Source organism: Anopheles moucheti, chromosome 2 (assembly GCF_943734755.1).
Source record: "Anopheles moucheti chromosome 2, idAnoMoucSN_F20_07, whole genome shotgun sequence".
Taxonomy (NCBI): domain Eukaryota; kingdom Metazoa; phylum Arthropoda; class Insecta; order Diptera; family Culicidae; genus Anopheles; species Anopheles moucheti.
Window position 1 is genome coordinate 47,615,856 of NC_069140.1, and position 13,476 is coordinate 47,629,331.

The following is a 13,476-nucleotide window of genomic DNA, read 5'->3' on the forward strand; positions in this document are numbered from 1 at the left end:
GTTTGCCGTTGGAAGGATTCTAATTAGGATTGGCAGAAAATGGGAAAATGGATTCGTTTGTTGTGAATTGAATGGAGTAAAACCTTTCAAGTAGTAGCACAAAACTATTTCCCAGCAGAAAAAAAAACATTCACACACACATGCACAAACATTAAATCCGTTCTTTGTTCATTGCATGTGTTCTGTCTTAACAATGCATCGACAAAAAGCCATCAAAATGTATATAATGCAACGGATTGACGATCATTAAATCGGATTACATTTTATTCTGAAAATTACTCCCATGTACTTAAGGCATTTCATTGCAAGTAATCGCTTTACGATTGTGTGAAAATTCAATCACTACATTGTCATTAATAACCTGAAACTATAAAAATGTTTCAGCGAACTCTCACTCCAGTTTTTGTGACATGTAACGAGACAATCGAGATCGACCGTTTACCAGTGTTCTGCGTCACTTCTTTAAAAAGAATATTATCAATATGTTGTTTTATTGATGTCAATCCTTTAGTAAATATCAACAGCAATTGGACGACAGCAACGAAAACATAAAAATATTTTCAGTAGTGCTCTACAAATCTTTAAAATAGTGAGCATTCAATGACTGTAACATATCTGTCAATTTTAATGTTCGTAACAATACTGATATTGTGAAAAAAGAAAAACTAAACATAGGTTTACGAGAAAAAAAACTATCTGCCGAAATTACATATTACAGTGATTGGAATTAAACTATTCGTGGTTAAATTACCAAGTATTAATTTTTTTATATTTTTGTGTTTTGTGTTTGGATAAATTGTACAAAATTACGCAGAAACTAATTTTCAAACGAGACAGCCCAAGTAGATCAAAGCCTTATTCAGCCATTTTCCGGTAATTCTTAATTAGTGTTTAAAAACAATATCCTACTTCAATATAATAGTGAAATAAAGTGTATAAATTTATAGTCTTAATATTTTATTCATAATATTAATACAATAATATTATAATTGCACATTGTACCATACTCCATTCCAATAGCATCACTACTCATCTACCATTACTATAACCCTTACTAAATACTATTTTTATTTTGATTGCGAAAAAAATTAAAACTAAAAGAGCCACAAAAAATTTACAGTTACTTTCAAATGCAAAAGAAAATCTTAATAACACGATTAAAATTACATGTCACAACGTAACATGGGCGACCCGGTGGCATGATGGTAGCGGCGCCGGACCAAACCCATGGCAAGGACTAACTGTTCAACTACCTAGTAAAATAAGTCTAGTAAGCCAAAAATAGCTGGTATGGCCTAGTAGGCCGTTACGACAAGAAGAGAGAGAACACGTCACAAATGGAGGATTCGACACCGGTACAGATATCAATTGCTTTTCTTTTTTTTTTCAAATACTGTGAAAAGGGATTTTTTATTCAAGAAATCTTTTGTTTGTAAACCGATAGACCAAACAACCAAAAACGTTTATATCGCCAATACACCACGTGGGACATCGCTTTCATCCACATACGGATGATTCGTTTCTGCATCGTTTTTTGCCGAACGAAAAATATGCTCTGCAAAAACACCCCATCCCACCGAGCCTGATTGTGGTATTTTACAGATTGAATTCAAATTTGTGATTCCTGCAGCTTGATTTCACTACGTTGGTTTTCGATTCTGTGCCTTAAACCATGCCTCCAAACCATTCCAAAACTGCTTCCGGCCCGGTGCCAACCGGTGATGCGGTAAAATCCTTTCAAATCTAACCAACGGAACAATAAAAATGCATACCATCATACCGAGACCTCCATCAGCGTATTCATTCACACGTACACCACGTCAAATCGGATTGTCCAGTCCGAAAAACTCGTGGCTCGTTCTGATCATCAAAATCCGATTGTTACAAGGATTACAGAAAACCACGAGCCTAAATAAACAGGAAATAGCACATGTCGCCTTGTGTACCTCCCATCACACAACCCAAAATTGTTTTCAGTAACACACATACAACCAAAAAAAAACCAACCCTCCCCCAACCCCTCTCGAACTGGTAACACCGACAAAATGATCCCCGTTAATGAGATTACAACGCGTGACAAAAATGATACGAGTTGGTCATAAACGAACGCTCCTTCCGTTGGTTCGAATGCCTTGCACAGCGGAGCGCATACACTCAAAAGCTTAGACACCCCCTCACACACACACACGTGCGCGGGCATACGGTACGAGCGCAGCCACAAAGTCATTTCTGTGTTGGCTGCGTCCGTTATTTTTTATGTGATTTTAACGAGCTCAGGGGTTGCTGGAGCGAATTTGAAGTTTGCAGGCGAGATTTACGCTGCTGCATGCCGCCAACTGGTGGACCTCATAAAGACGACGATCTGTCACAGTGTACAGCACTTCGTGTACTTACTTCCGGGCTCAGATAAGACACCCCCTAGTACAGCAGTTGCGAAAGCCCATCGGTTGAACAGGAGTGATTCCTGTTCGCGTTTCTTCGCATGCAGTTTTATGACGCTCCGGCGCTCTTATTTGCTCTAATCTTTCGCACAATCGTTTCGAGCGGCCGTTAGTGGCACGATGTGCGGTTACCAGGTGACCGGCGTGGACACCGTGTGCACAATGCACCGACAACAGGATACACTTACGTTGGTCCCGAAAGCGTTTTGGTATGTGTTATGTTCTTAGAGAACATTTCATGCATCACTCTTTTCCAATCGAAACAATTTTGATTAAAAAAATAAAGTAAAAAAAAATGTTTGAATCATGTAAAAGTTCATGAATAGTAAGGCATTCTTATTAGCACTTCATAAAACAGAAACCGTTAAGTCCTCATAAAAAATATTACTAAAAATCTAGTGAAGAAGACTATGTTTTTACAAATGTTTTAAAAATTGAATACAACTTGGCTGTTTTCTGTCCAATAGTTCTTTTTTAAATTTCGAACAATTTAAAATGTTCCATGGTACAATATCCTTGATAATTTGTAAAACAACATACTGATTTAATCCATAGCACAAGTATAAAGTAGGATGTGTAGGAATAAATAATTTAGTTTAAGCATAAAGAAACAAGAAAAACAACTACAACAACAAAATTACAACCCAAAGGGTAAAAACGATGATAAAACTATAACGATCAATAACAATTTATAATATGTATCACTTCTTTTACACATTTTTATAAAAGTCGTTCTTAACATTCTAAACAACATTTGATCGATTTTAATAACGATTATCAAGTGGATGAAAGAAGAAATAAAGTCCATTTGATAAACATACATATATTTCTCGTAGCCTAAAGCGATAACTAATATAAAAAAACGCAATTCATTCACAAAGAGATAGCTAGATGTCTTGTAATGGAAAAATAAGATCAACATTAATAATTGTAAGAAACCAGAAAAAAGTCAAACTAAATAAGTGATAATAGCAATATTTTTTTTTATTCGTTAGAACGGCCTGGCCGTATCGACTTATTTTACCACGTAGCAGGATAGTCAGTCCTTGCTACGGGGGATTGGTCCAGATGGGATTTTGGTCCGGTCCGTTCGTGTGAAGACCGGCTCCGCTACCATCATGCCACCTGGCCGCTCCTAGCAATATTATGAAGAAAGAAATAAGAAAGAGAGAAAAAAGAAAAAAAGATAATAATTAAAAAAGATTGATTTATTGAGTAAAGTGATAAAATAAGGCAACCGAGAGAGGGACATTTGAGAGAGTGTGAAAAGATAACAACATTACTGATAACTTAAGCAAATAGTAAACTTTTTTTTATTTATTATTAAGTTAAGTTTATTATTAATTTAACATAAACTGAAAGCGATACAGCCTAGCCGTTCAGTTTGAATAAAAAACATAAACTGAATAATGAAATGTCAAACATGAAACAACTGTCAATACACATTTTTTGTAATTGCGTAACACCAAAATACACACCATAACATTAGCATCAAAGGGCTGAGTGTTGAGATTACGAACAAACCGTACGTTCATCTTCACTGAACCACAGGACGGAATGATATCTTTCCCCGTTAAATGTCTATAGCATGAATATTAAACTGTGCTACCCCGACGGATCCTCTTTTTTATTGACCTCCCACCGGTTCCTACGCTACGCCAGCACCGGCCGGGGACGCCCTGCAAACGGGGCAACACTTCATATCCCACTGATTTGACGGTGCTTTAAATGCGGCCATTACTCATTTAATAGTTTCGATGATTAATGGCATTCCAACAGCCGAAATTTAACCAACACCAAAACAGCACGTGTTTGCAGCAGCATTGGAGCGTTCCTTAATCTGATCCTTTTCCACGTCGTCGCGTAAGACCTAGGATCGGAGGTCTTTTTTTTTTCTTGCGCCACGGATCCGTTGGGTCGCTGCCGGAACAACATAAACGCGCTCCTTTCATCCGTTAGACCGGCCGATATCACCGATGCGGCCCATCCCCCTTTCGGACGGGAATGCGGCCCGGGCAAGAAATATTCCACCATCATTAGGCGGAACGTGCCCAGAAAGGGATATTAGTGTCGGTAACGGAATAACGACTTAATTTACGTCGCTGTTTGCCGTTGCGCGCACGGGGGATCGAAACAGAATCGGGAGTGTGCAAAGCATCGAACCTCGGGGTGCATCGTGATGTTGCGCTACATTATGATGCTTTAAACTACCAAATTTTGCTTCCCCTGCTCCGGCTAACGTGCGGATCAAAGGTCATGCTTGGCTCATTGCGAAATGATCCATGAGAACAACTATCAACTGTGTCCCCATGGTGGTAATGATACACCACATAATCATTTGATGGTTCCGCAAGTGAGATATAATTATTATCATCATCTTATAATTACTACTACGTATGCTCAAATGAAGTGATAAAAAAATTGACACAAGGTAATTGGTAGTTTCGGCCAAGTACTCTGCCAAACCGCAAACGTAATTAACATCTGATATCTGTTGGAATATTTGTTGTGTTTTGAGTTCAGCTAGGTGAAGTCATGGCCAACCTTACGACAGCTTATTTATCTTATACTATATTAATTATATTAACTTAATTTATATCAATTGCGTTACTCTTGTTTTAATTTTCTCATGCTGCCTGGTTTGTTTATAAAAACAACAAATCATGTTTGTAACTACCAAAAAAAAACAAAATAAAATTTTGATTGGACAATACTTAGTATGTTCAAATTTAAGGAAGTTAAAATCGTTCCACATAACAAATAATAAAACAAATAAACAATGATAAAACGATATCATTACCGAAATACAATAAAACAGTATTTAAATTTGCCTATTTAATAAAAACAGTCAAGCGTAAAGTGGGTAATGAAAAAAGTTTTGTTTTTAAATAAAAAATACTCCCATTCAAACATGTGTCTGCCGAAATCAATTTTGTCAGCTACACAGCCATTACCGTTAGGTTCATGAGCAACATTAGCATCCCTCAACAAAACGCATTAACATACGTCATCTCCCGTTGCCCCCGTCCGAACCATGCCATATTTCTTATCTCTGTTACGCCCATAAATTGATGGCCATTCGATTAAGATATTAACCCAACGACGTTGCTCGACCTTCTCGTCCCGACAGGCCACAGCAACACACACAAACACACCGCAAAACCTTTCTGTGTTAAACAAGCCAACAACCCTGGCAGCCGGTGATGCAGGATGTGTGCGAGGATCCTCAAAGCATCCCTCGCGAGCCGTCAAAGTTTTCGATAATTTTTGCTGATTACTTTTTAATAATGTCGTAAAAATTCATATCTGCTTCCCACCGCGCGCTCCCCGGCTCCTGATGGTAACGTTAACCAATCCATCCATATCCATCTAGCGGCGTGCCCGGCACATCATCATCTCGGTTTTGATGCTTTGGCCTGGTTTGGTTGCCTATCGGCTGAAGGTGAAACGCCCTTCGAAAATGTGTAACCCTCCGTATGAATGATATGGATCTGTTCTTTTTTTATTCATGGTTTTTTATCACTGTTTTTTGCCATTTATGGCGTTTTCTTGTGGTTTATGCGCGTATGTGTGACCCTGTTTGCTGTGTTTTGATCGACTCATCTTATTGAAAAGGCAAAGGGTGCACATTTTTACTTAAAAAGATAGGAAGTAAGTGGAGATATAAATAAGTAAATAAAAAAGTAAATAAATCAGTAAAGAAATAGATAGATGAAAAAATAAAAAAAACAGAAAAATAATTAGGTAAATCAAGACAAATAAAATAATAGTATAAAAAATGCAAAATTAAACAAAGAAATAAATTGATAGTTAAAAGGATAATTAAATAAACAAAACATGACCTGCGAGCTAGAGCAGTTAACGAATAAACAAATGATCAAATGTTGAAACAGTTAAAGTAAAGGTTCCATAATTTTATTCGTTACATGCATATCTGTTATCAACCACTGTTCGTATGAATTAGAACTGTATGAATAGTATAACACTTTCACACATACATTAGAAAGAATAGTTTTCATCGCATCCATCGGAGATGTTACGGTTCATAAACCGATGAAACTTGATTATTCATCACTTTTTCTCCAAAAGCCCTATCGTGCAAGGGATCGGAATCGAAATTTTAAACTGCTTACTCATTCACTGGGGTTGGGGATTTTCGATCCCATGACCGGCCAACCGCAGCTGTCAATCTCCAGTTTTGCCGGTTGACTGCACCATTAATTAGCAGCGCCGGGGAATCTGACCTGGGGATACGTTCTACCTACGCGCGCGGTTTGCCCAATCGATACGAGCGGCAAGGAATAAATCAACCTTCACCGAAACTGATCCTACCATCAACGGTACCGGTGGTTCGTATACGTGATGTTTGACCGATGACAAAGAAGAATAAAAACATAAATGGCACACCGAAGGAGTGTATGGCTGCAAAGGAAGGGAAATTTGCGAAAACACTACGAACCCGGTCAAATGTGCAACTACTACACGGTGAGCGAACCTATATAGCGAACCTTGCATTAAATTATTCAATTATCGATTTGAAACATTCGGTCCCGATTCAGTTCATCGGTTCGAATCAATTGGTTGATTTCGTGGTCCGACCATAAAATTAAGTTGTCTACATTTGTAATGATTGATTGTGTTTCGAACAGTAACAACAGAAGAACACAAAAAAAACAATTACAAAACCTGCCTGACAGAATTGGTACCATAAATTTGCATCCATTGCAACGGACTAAATGATTGAGTGAAGTGCACCAAGAGGAAGTAGGAGAAGGAGAACAAAAAAAGAACACTTGACTCGATTGCATACTCAGTGCATTCGGGCCTATAGTTGATCATAACCTTTTTTGTGGGTTGTTAATGAAGTTGTATTTTGTACAGTCGAATAAACTGAGCTATTTTGAATGCTTGATAGGCAGGTAATCGATACAATAAGAATGCTTAATGAAAAGGTGTGCAACCATAATAATAATAATGTATTAAATTACCATCCAATAGCCGTTGGAATCGATGGATCATTTAGTACAAATCGATATCCACATTTATTAATTTATTGTTATCATTAACTGATCGTTTGCTTTGTTGGTTGACGTTATTCATTCGATTACATTTCTACACATCGAACACTTCGCTTTTACAGGTGAAGTATTCCAATCACTTCCACCGGAACGATATTATTACCTAATGAGATGTAAAAAATGCGTCCTTACTTTATCCACCCTGCTTGGTTTATCCGTTACGACCGGCGAGGGGATGGGGCAGAATGATAAATACATTCAATTAACATCTAGCAACGAGGCAACCGATAACGGCGCTTCCGTAAATGCTTCCACCTGATTGTTATGCATTGTAATTTATGTGTGAGCCAGCCGATCTGTCAGGTTACCTTCGAGCTTTTTTTTGGGCTTTTCATTGGCCATCAACCAGAATGGAGACGCCCAGTCACGCACTAATTATTGCAACCTTGCTAATATGTATGTGGTCCAGTTTCTCGAGGTGACCCACAGAGATGTGATTTTATACTGTGCGCTCGCGTGTTACTGCTCTTTTGCGTAAAAGAATAATAAACCCTTGTTAACCATTACAGGGTCGATCCGGTGGTGGAAATTGTTGTAATTGAAACCGGTAGCGGCGCCAGCATGCAGACGACAGGACGCGTCCCAAAATTCCAGCCGGACTAAACGCCCCGTACGCAGCACTGATTATTCGGTTATGGGTAAATAAAGTCAAGGAAAGCCAGAAATGACAGACAGGACAGGACCTTTTAAAGTTGTTGAGCCAATAAAGAAGAAGAGCATCATTACATCTGAACGATCAACCGAAGATGTGACTGTGTGTTTCATATCGATTATTTACTATTTAGGAAATATATTAAAATTAAATGGATCACTAAATTACTTAAGTTGAATGCATTTCCAACCATAGCGTATATTTCTTTCCTGCACCAATATTTCAATAACATATTCAGTCTAAACTTCCTCATTCGTTCAGAGATTGCCACTCGTGAAAGTTTAATCCAGTATAATAACAATATGATTATGCCAGCGATGGTACTATACCTGTCTGCCCAACCTGACAACTATTTGCTGTCGAGACACCATTACTTACTAATACCATTTCGTACATTATTGCAATTGTAACACCGTTAACCCTACAGGCAAATGTTTAACATAAGTATACTGCACATCGCTCCACGAACGCAAAAGCATGGCTTGCGCAGAGCGAAAAAGCAAACCAATCATATACGAGGTACGATCGAGGCCAAAAGCAAACGAAGGATTATTGATCTAAGGATATCAACGGATCACTACATCAACAGTTTGAAGAAAACACGCTAAAACAGACGATTACTAGTAGGCTGTGTAAAGTATACTGTGTTTCAAGATTAAAACGTTCTAGAAACCATTCGTTATTTAATTGCTGTTTAGTTTGTTTTTGCATATCATAGATATATAAGCTCATTCCACTTTTGCATTCAACCCCAAAACCGTGCTCGCCTAATATTCGGTTGGCAAAACTCCTATATGTGGCTGGGTTCAGTCCGATACAAGCTGGGTCGATTGAAACGGAGAAAAGTCACCAGAGGGCTCTGTCGCACGGCCGCTGTGTCTTCGCTAACCGCCGGCGGCAAACAAAGCTTAATGGAATGTTATCCCTGTTGGCGGTGCATCATTTGATGGTAAAAGAGGGAAACCTTTGGAGGGGAACAGCTAATCAATCCCACTGGCGAAAGCTCACATCGTCGAGCTTTTCCTGCATTTTCTTTTTGTTTTTGTAGAGGTTTTACAAAAGTTTTCTTTTTTCATTTGTTTCAAGCTTACGGTGAGGGATGTGATCAATATCTAAACCTGTAACAAGGATATAAATGTGTAGGCAATATTTCGCGGGTAATGGAGGCGCCTGGTACTTTGTTAGGAAAATTGATACCCATGCATAGAAAGCATTCCTCAGAATTTTAGCTACAGCGTCAATATGCGTCGATCGGCTGACCGATGAATATATATATAAAAGAGTATCAAATAGCGCAATCTAATATGGAGCTCCCATACGATTGCGATGTAATGCTTAATTTTCATTGATTGCTGGACTCGGGCCGTCACCTCCTCCATCGGTCCCTCTGCCCCCGGGTGTAATCACCGCGGCAAGCGTACGTCTTATGAGAAACCATGAAATTAACAACTGTATCAATAATCCAATAACAACGAACACCACCGTCCTAACGTTAATCAACGTAAATATAGCCATCGGACCGTCCGCGCTCAGCTGCGGTCTGCGTGGCGGTGCCCAATGTATTTTGTCCATATCCAACTGCAGTTTAACAAGCTTCTTCGAATGCTCCTCCAGCTTTTTGTTGATGTCATCCAGCGTTTGCATGATTCTGCAATGGAAAACAGAGCGCATGAATTAAGAATGCTCGACGCTTGCCCGATGGTCCCACTACCAACCTTGTGCTAGAAAGTACCGTGTCATGGTCGTTTGAATGACTAGAGTCCGAGTTCGGATCGTTCAGATCCGGTGTCGATGTGTTGGAAGAGATTTTCCTAGACTTAATTGCTCCGGAGCGATTTTTACGCAATGAACCACGGGAATCCACCTGCAGTATGTTCAGCGGATCAGTGCTTACGACCGATGCCGTACGCACCATCGGTGCCTGGTGTCGAGTTTTCGTTTGAATCCGATAGTTACTCTCATACTGTCGCAGATCGTTCCGTGGATCCCAAGGGCGCAGATCGGCAAACTTGTAGTGCCACTGGCCGGTAACAAAGTCCTGCTGAAACAGCAGCGGCACCCATTCGGTGCAAGTCGCTTTCCGTTCTTTGGCCGAGATTCGTTGCGCCTCCTCGAGGGCCGTCTTTTCCTCCGTTGCCCCTACCTGATCGTCCCGATGGATGGCCGCCGATACGTGCTGCCAGAGTCGTTCCGATTCGCTCATACCCTGCGATTCCATCGGTACGGTGAAACGTTTCAGCCGGTGACCACGTATGTCCGGCGTAGGATTAAACAAAACCGTTTCCTCGTTAGTGCGCGAGTCTTTTATCCGTATCTCGCTGTCCCAGTGTCCGTTGATGGTAGCCATCGTTTCCTTGCCGAGCTTTAGCTTGCCCACCACCAGATTCGTGTACTCGTTACCACCCAGGAACGGTTTTAGCTTAAACTCAAGCTCGGTTTTGTAACCCGTGTTTTCACACTCGATCGAAACTTTGCCACCTAACTCCATCGACAGCGTTCCCATTAAGATTCCCTTACAGTGCGCGTACGGCACCGTTAGTGTGTAACATTCCCCGCGAGGTAACAGTGTCAGCGTGGCGACACCCTCCAGGATGGCCGAGGTGCTATTGCCATAGAATTTGGACTTTGCCAGTATGCTACAGCTGATGCAGAATCCATCCTGGCGATTTGTGACGTAGAACACGGATACCGGCGGATGGTGGGACACCTGTTCGGCAATGTAGAATGTTCTGCTGCCGTTCTCGTGCTGCCAGTAACACCGGAACGTTTCGCCCAGGATGGGATTGTACGGTTTTTTCAGTCCCTTCGGTTTCTTGTAGAACCCGGACAAGTACCATTGGACGACAGTTTTCATGCGAGTGAATGGATCGTCTTCCAGCACTGCCTTCGAAAGGATGTCGGCATGGTAGTACGAGTCGGCCAGCTTGTCCAAAAACGAGCGAGGTTCTAGTATGAACGTCGGTAACACCACCTTGCTGAGATCCATGCCAGGGCGCACCTGTTTTACCAGGAACCAGATCAAACTTTTATGCTCCTCGGGCAATTCTTCCACTTGTTCGCCAGCCTAAAAAAAGACGGACCAATTTGGATGAGCAACAATTTGAGCAGATATGTTCCAGAAAAGTTTCCGAACTTACCGCCCCAAACTCTTCCTCTGGTGAGTGAACATAAGGCGTTTCCGGAAATTCTTCTACATCCATGCCCTCGCCCAAGTCTGACTCAGAGTCCGATTCACCTGCGGATACCATCGTGCCTTGGTCCAGCTGGCTGTCGATGTCCAAATCTAAAAAGATCGAAAAACAAGACAAAAGCATTCCATTAAGATTACCAGACCATGCTAGGGACTTCCTGCTTTAATGGAAACGTGGTTTGTGATAACTAAAACTTCAAAATTCCCACATTGATCGTCAGAGATGCGTATTGTGATGCCATGATGACCTTTGGAGAAATCGGCCGGCGAACTGCGACGTCGTAGCTTCTCCGACCCATTAACGGCCATTAGTTTGCCCGCGTCGGACGCTGCCGGCACCAGGTTGCTTCCAACCTGATACGAATTACGGCGCCTGCCGCCGGCCTCCTGACTGCTAGCCTTAAACACTTCCTCGTCCTCTTCCTCGTCTCCATCCGCACCGGCCGGTGAAACCGTACCGGACGATGATGGCATGCGCCGACGCAGCGGACCACCGATGTCAACCGACCGGCAGCGGAAAAATTCCGGTGAATCTCGCAGATACCGCTCCCAGTGCGCTACCGCCAGATACAGCTGCTGAAAGATCGGTGTCGGCGAAGGGCAAGCGCTACGGGGCAGGGATTTTTCTATCGGTTCTACACGTAGGTTGTTCTTCTCCGGCGGGGATGGTGGAAGGTACTTGAGCAGATAACTCAAATGCTCTTTCAGACGTGGAGCTGAAGGACACAAACACGTGAGGTGGATAGACCGAGGGCGAGTGAACGAAAAATGGTTCGAGAACGTCACAACGAACCACGGGGCAAGTTTGGTAGGGTAGGAAGGATATTAAATTCCGTGGGGGATACAGGCCAACAGAGCAATATTGGAGCGACATAACGGCAGCAGTAATACACACGATATGCGGGAATCAATATACACACGTGAGGCGCAACCAATACAAGGAAAACAAATGTACAACGCACACAAGGGGACAAATAAATGCATGAATTTTAGAGGGATACAGCAAAAAGAAAAGAACCATCCATTAGTCAAGGGTACACATATTAAAAAGAAGGACTTATTTCACGTTGTTCACGTTCCCGTCGCCATCCTTACCGTGCTCATCGAAGTGTTTTTCATAATCCGCCTCGGACCACTGCGTTTCGTGCGTGGTGCTGGTTGCCCCCTCGCTCAGATTCGTGTCAATGTTCGGCACGGAACGCACCAGCAGCGCCGAACAGCGCAGCGATAGCTCCAGAGCATCCATCCAACATTTGCCCGCCGCCTGGCTGGGGGCGCGAAAGATTAGGTAGGATGTCGGCAGCGGTTGCACCACCGCACCCATCGTTTCCTTGTCCGGACCGCGCGGCGCCCAGATTGTCTGATCCAGCGGGTGGAATAGCTTGAAGCAGAATCCATCCTTTTTGCTCGGTCTCTCGATCACCTGGCAGGAGGTGAGCAGCACCGTACCGACCCAATGGCTGCTCTTCGTTTTCGGGCTTTTGTAGATGAACAGGAGGCCTGGCTTAAGCACACACCACAGCTTTGTCCATGACTTCAGCGTCCCCCGAATCTGCAACGGAACAGAGAGAGCAGAGGTGAATTAAATATTCAAATATTCCCGCCATCTGGCGCAATCGAACGTCCTTGAACCGGGGTTCGACCTAGCTGGATTGGTGGCGCCCCCCAAGAGTTCAAAAGAGTTCAGCAATGTGAGATTTAATGCTAGTTTTCTTACCTTCAACCAATCCGCCAGTACGATAACGGCCGGGTCTTGCAGAGAATTCAGTAACTCCGATGCTACCCGCTTCTTCTCTCTTCTGTAATTCTTTCGTTGTGCTTTGTACGACTCCTTCCGATTGAGTTTGGCAGAATCGTTCTGGAATGTTAGGAAACAAAAAAGGAAAACATAATGGACCTCGATGTTTTTTTTATTATTAATTGTCCCGTTTGCTTCCCACTCCTACTATTGATGTGTACAATCGGCATGTTGGAATAATTCTCCACTACAAATCGAAGCAATAAACCTTTATACTGCTATTGATCCTTCAACAATCGTGATCTTGATCTGCATTGTTTACATTGTTTTTTTTTTTTGGGGTGTTTGTGTTACCAAAGGCATTCATATGCATGTTT

At 41.8% G+C, this 13,476-nt stretch overlaps 1 protein-coding gene across 3 annotated transcripts in view; it reads right to left on the minus strand.

The window, feature by feature from the left end:
• Positions 1 to 8,423: 8,423 nt before the first annotated feature.
• Positions 8,424 to 13,476, minus strand: part of LOC128305326 (oxysterol-binding protein-related protein 8) — a 36,650-nt gene continuing 31,597 nt past the window's right edge. For 2 of the 3 annotated variants that reach the window (XM_053042732.1, XM_053042724.1), the window contains 5 exons: positions 13,079 to 13,219; positions 12,457 to 12,913; positions 11,309 to 11,454; positions 9,887 to 11,235; positions 8,424 to 9,819 (listed from right to left, as the gene is read on the minus strand). In XM_053042732.1, the coding sequence (XP_052898692.1) occupies positions 9,507 to 9,819; positions 9,887 to 11,235; positions 11,309 to 11,454; positions 12,457 to 12,913; positions 13,079 to 13,219 (2,406 nt within the window). In that variant the 3' untranslated portion in view covers positions 8,424 to 9,506. Of the gene's footprint in view, positions 9,820 to 9,886; positions 11,236 to 11,308; positions 11,455 to 11,570; positions 12,078 to 12,456; positions 12,914 to 13,078; positions 13,220 to 13,476 lie in introns of all 3 variants that reach the window. The other variant, XM_053042717.1, reaches the window with a different exon arrangement.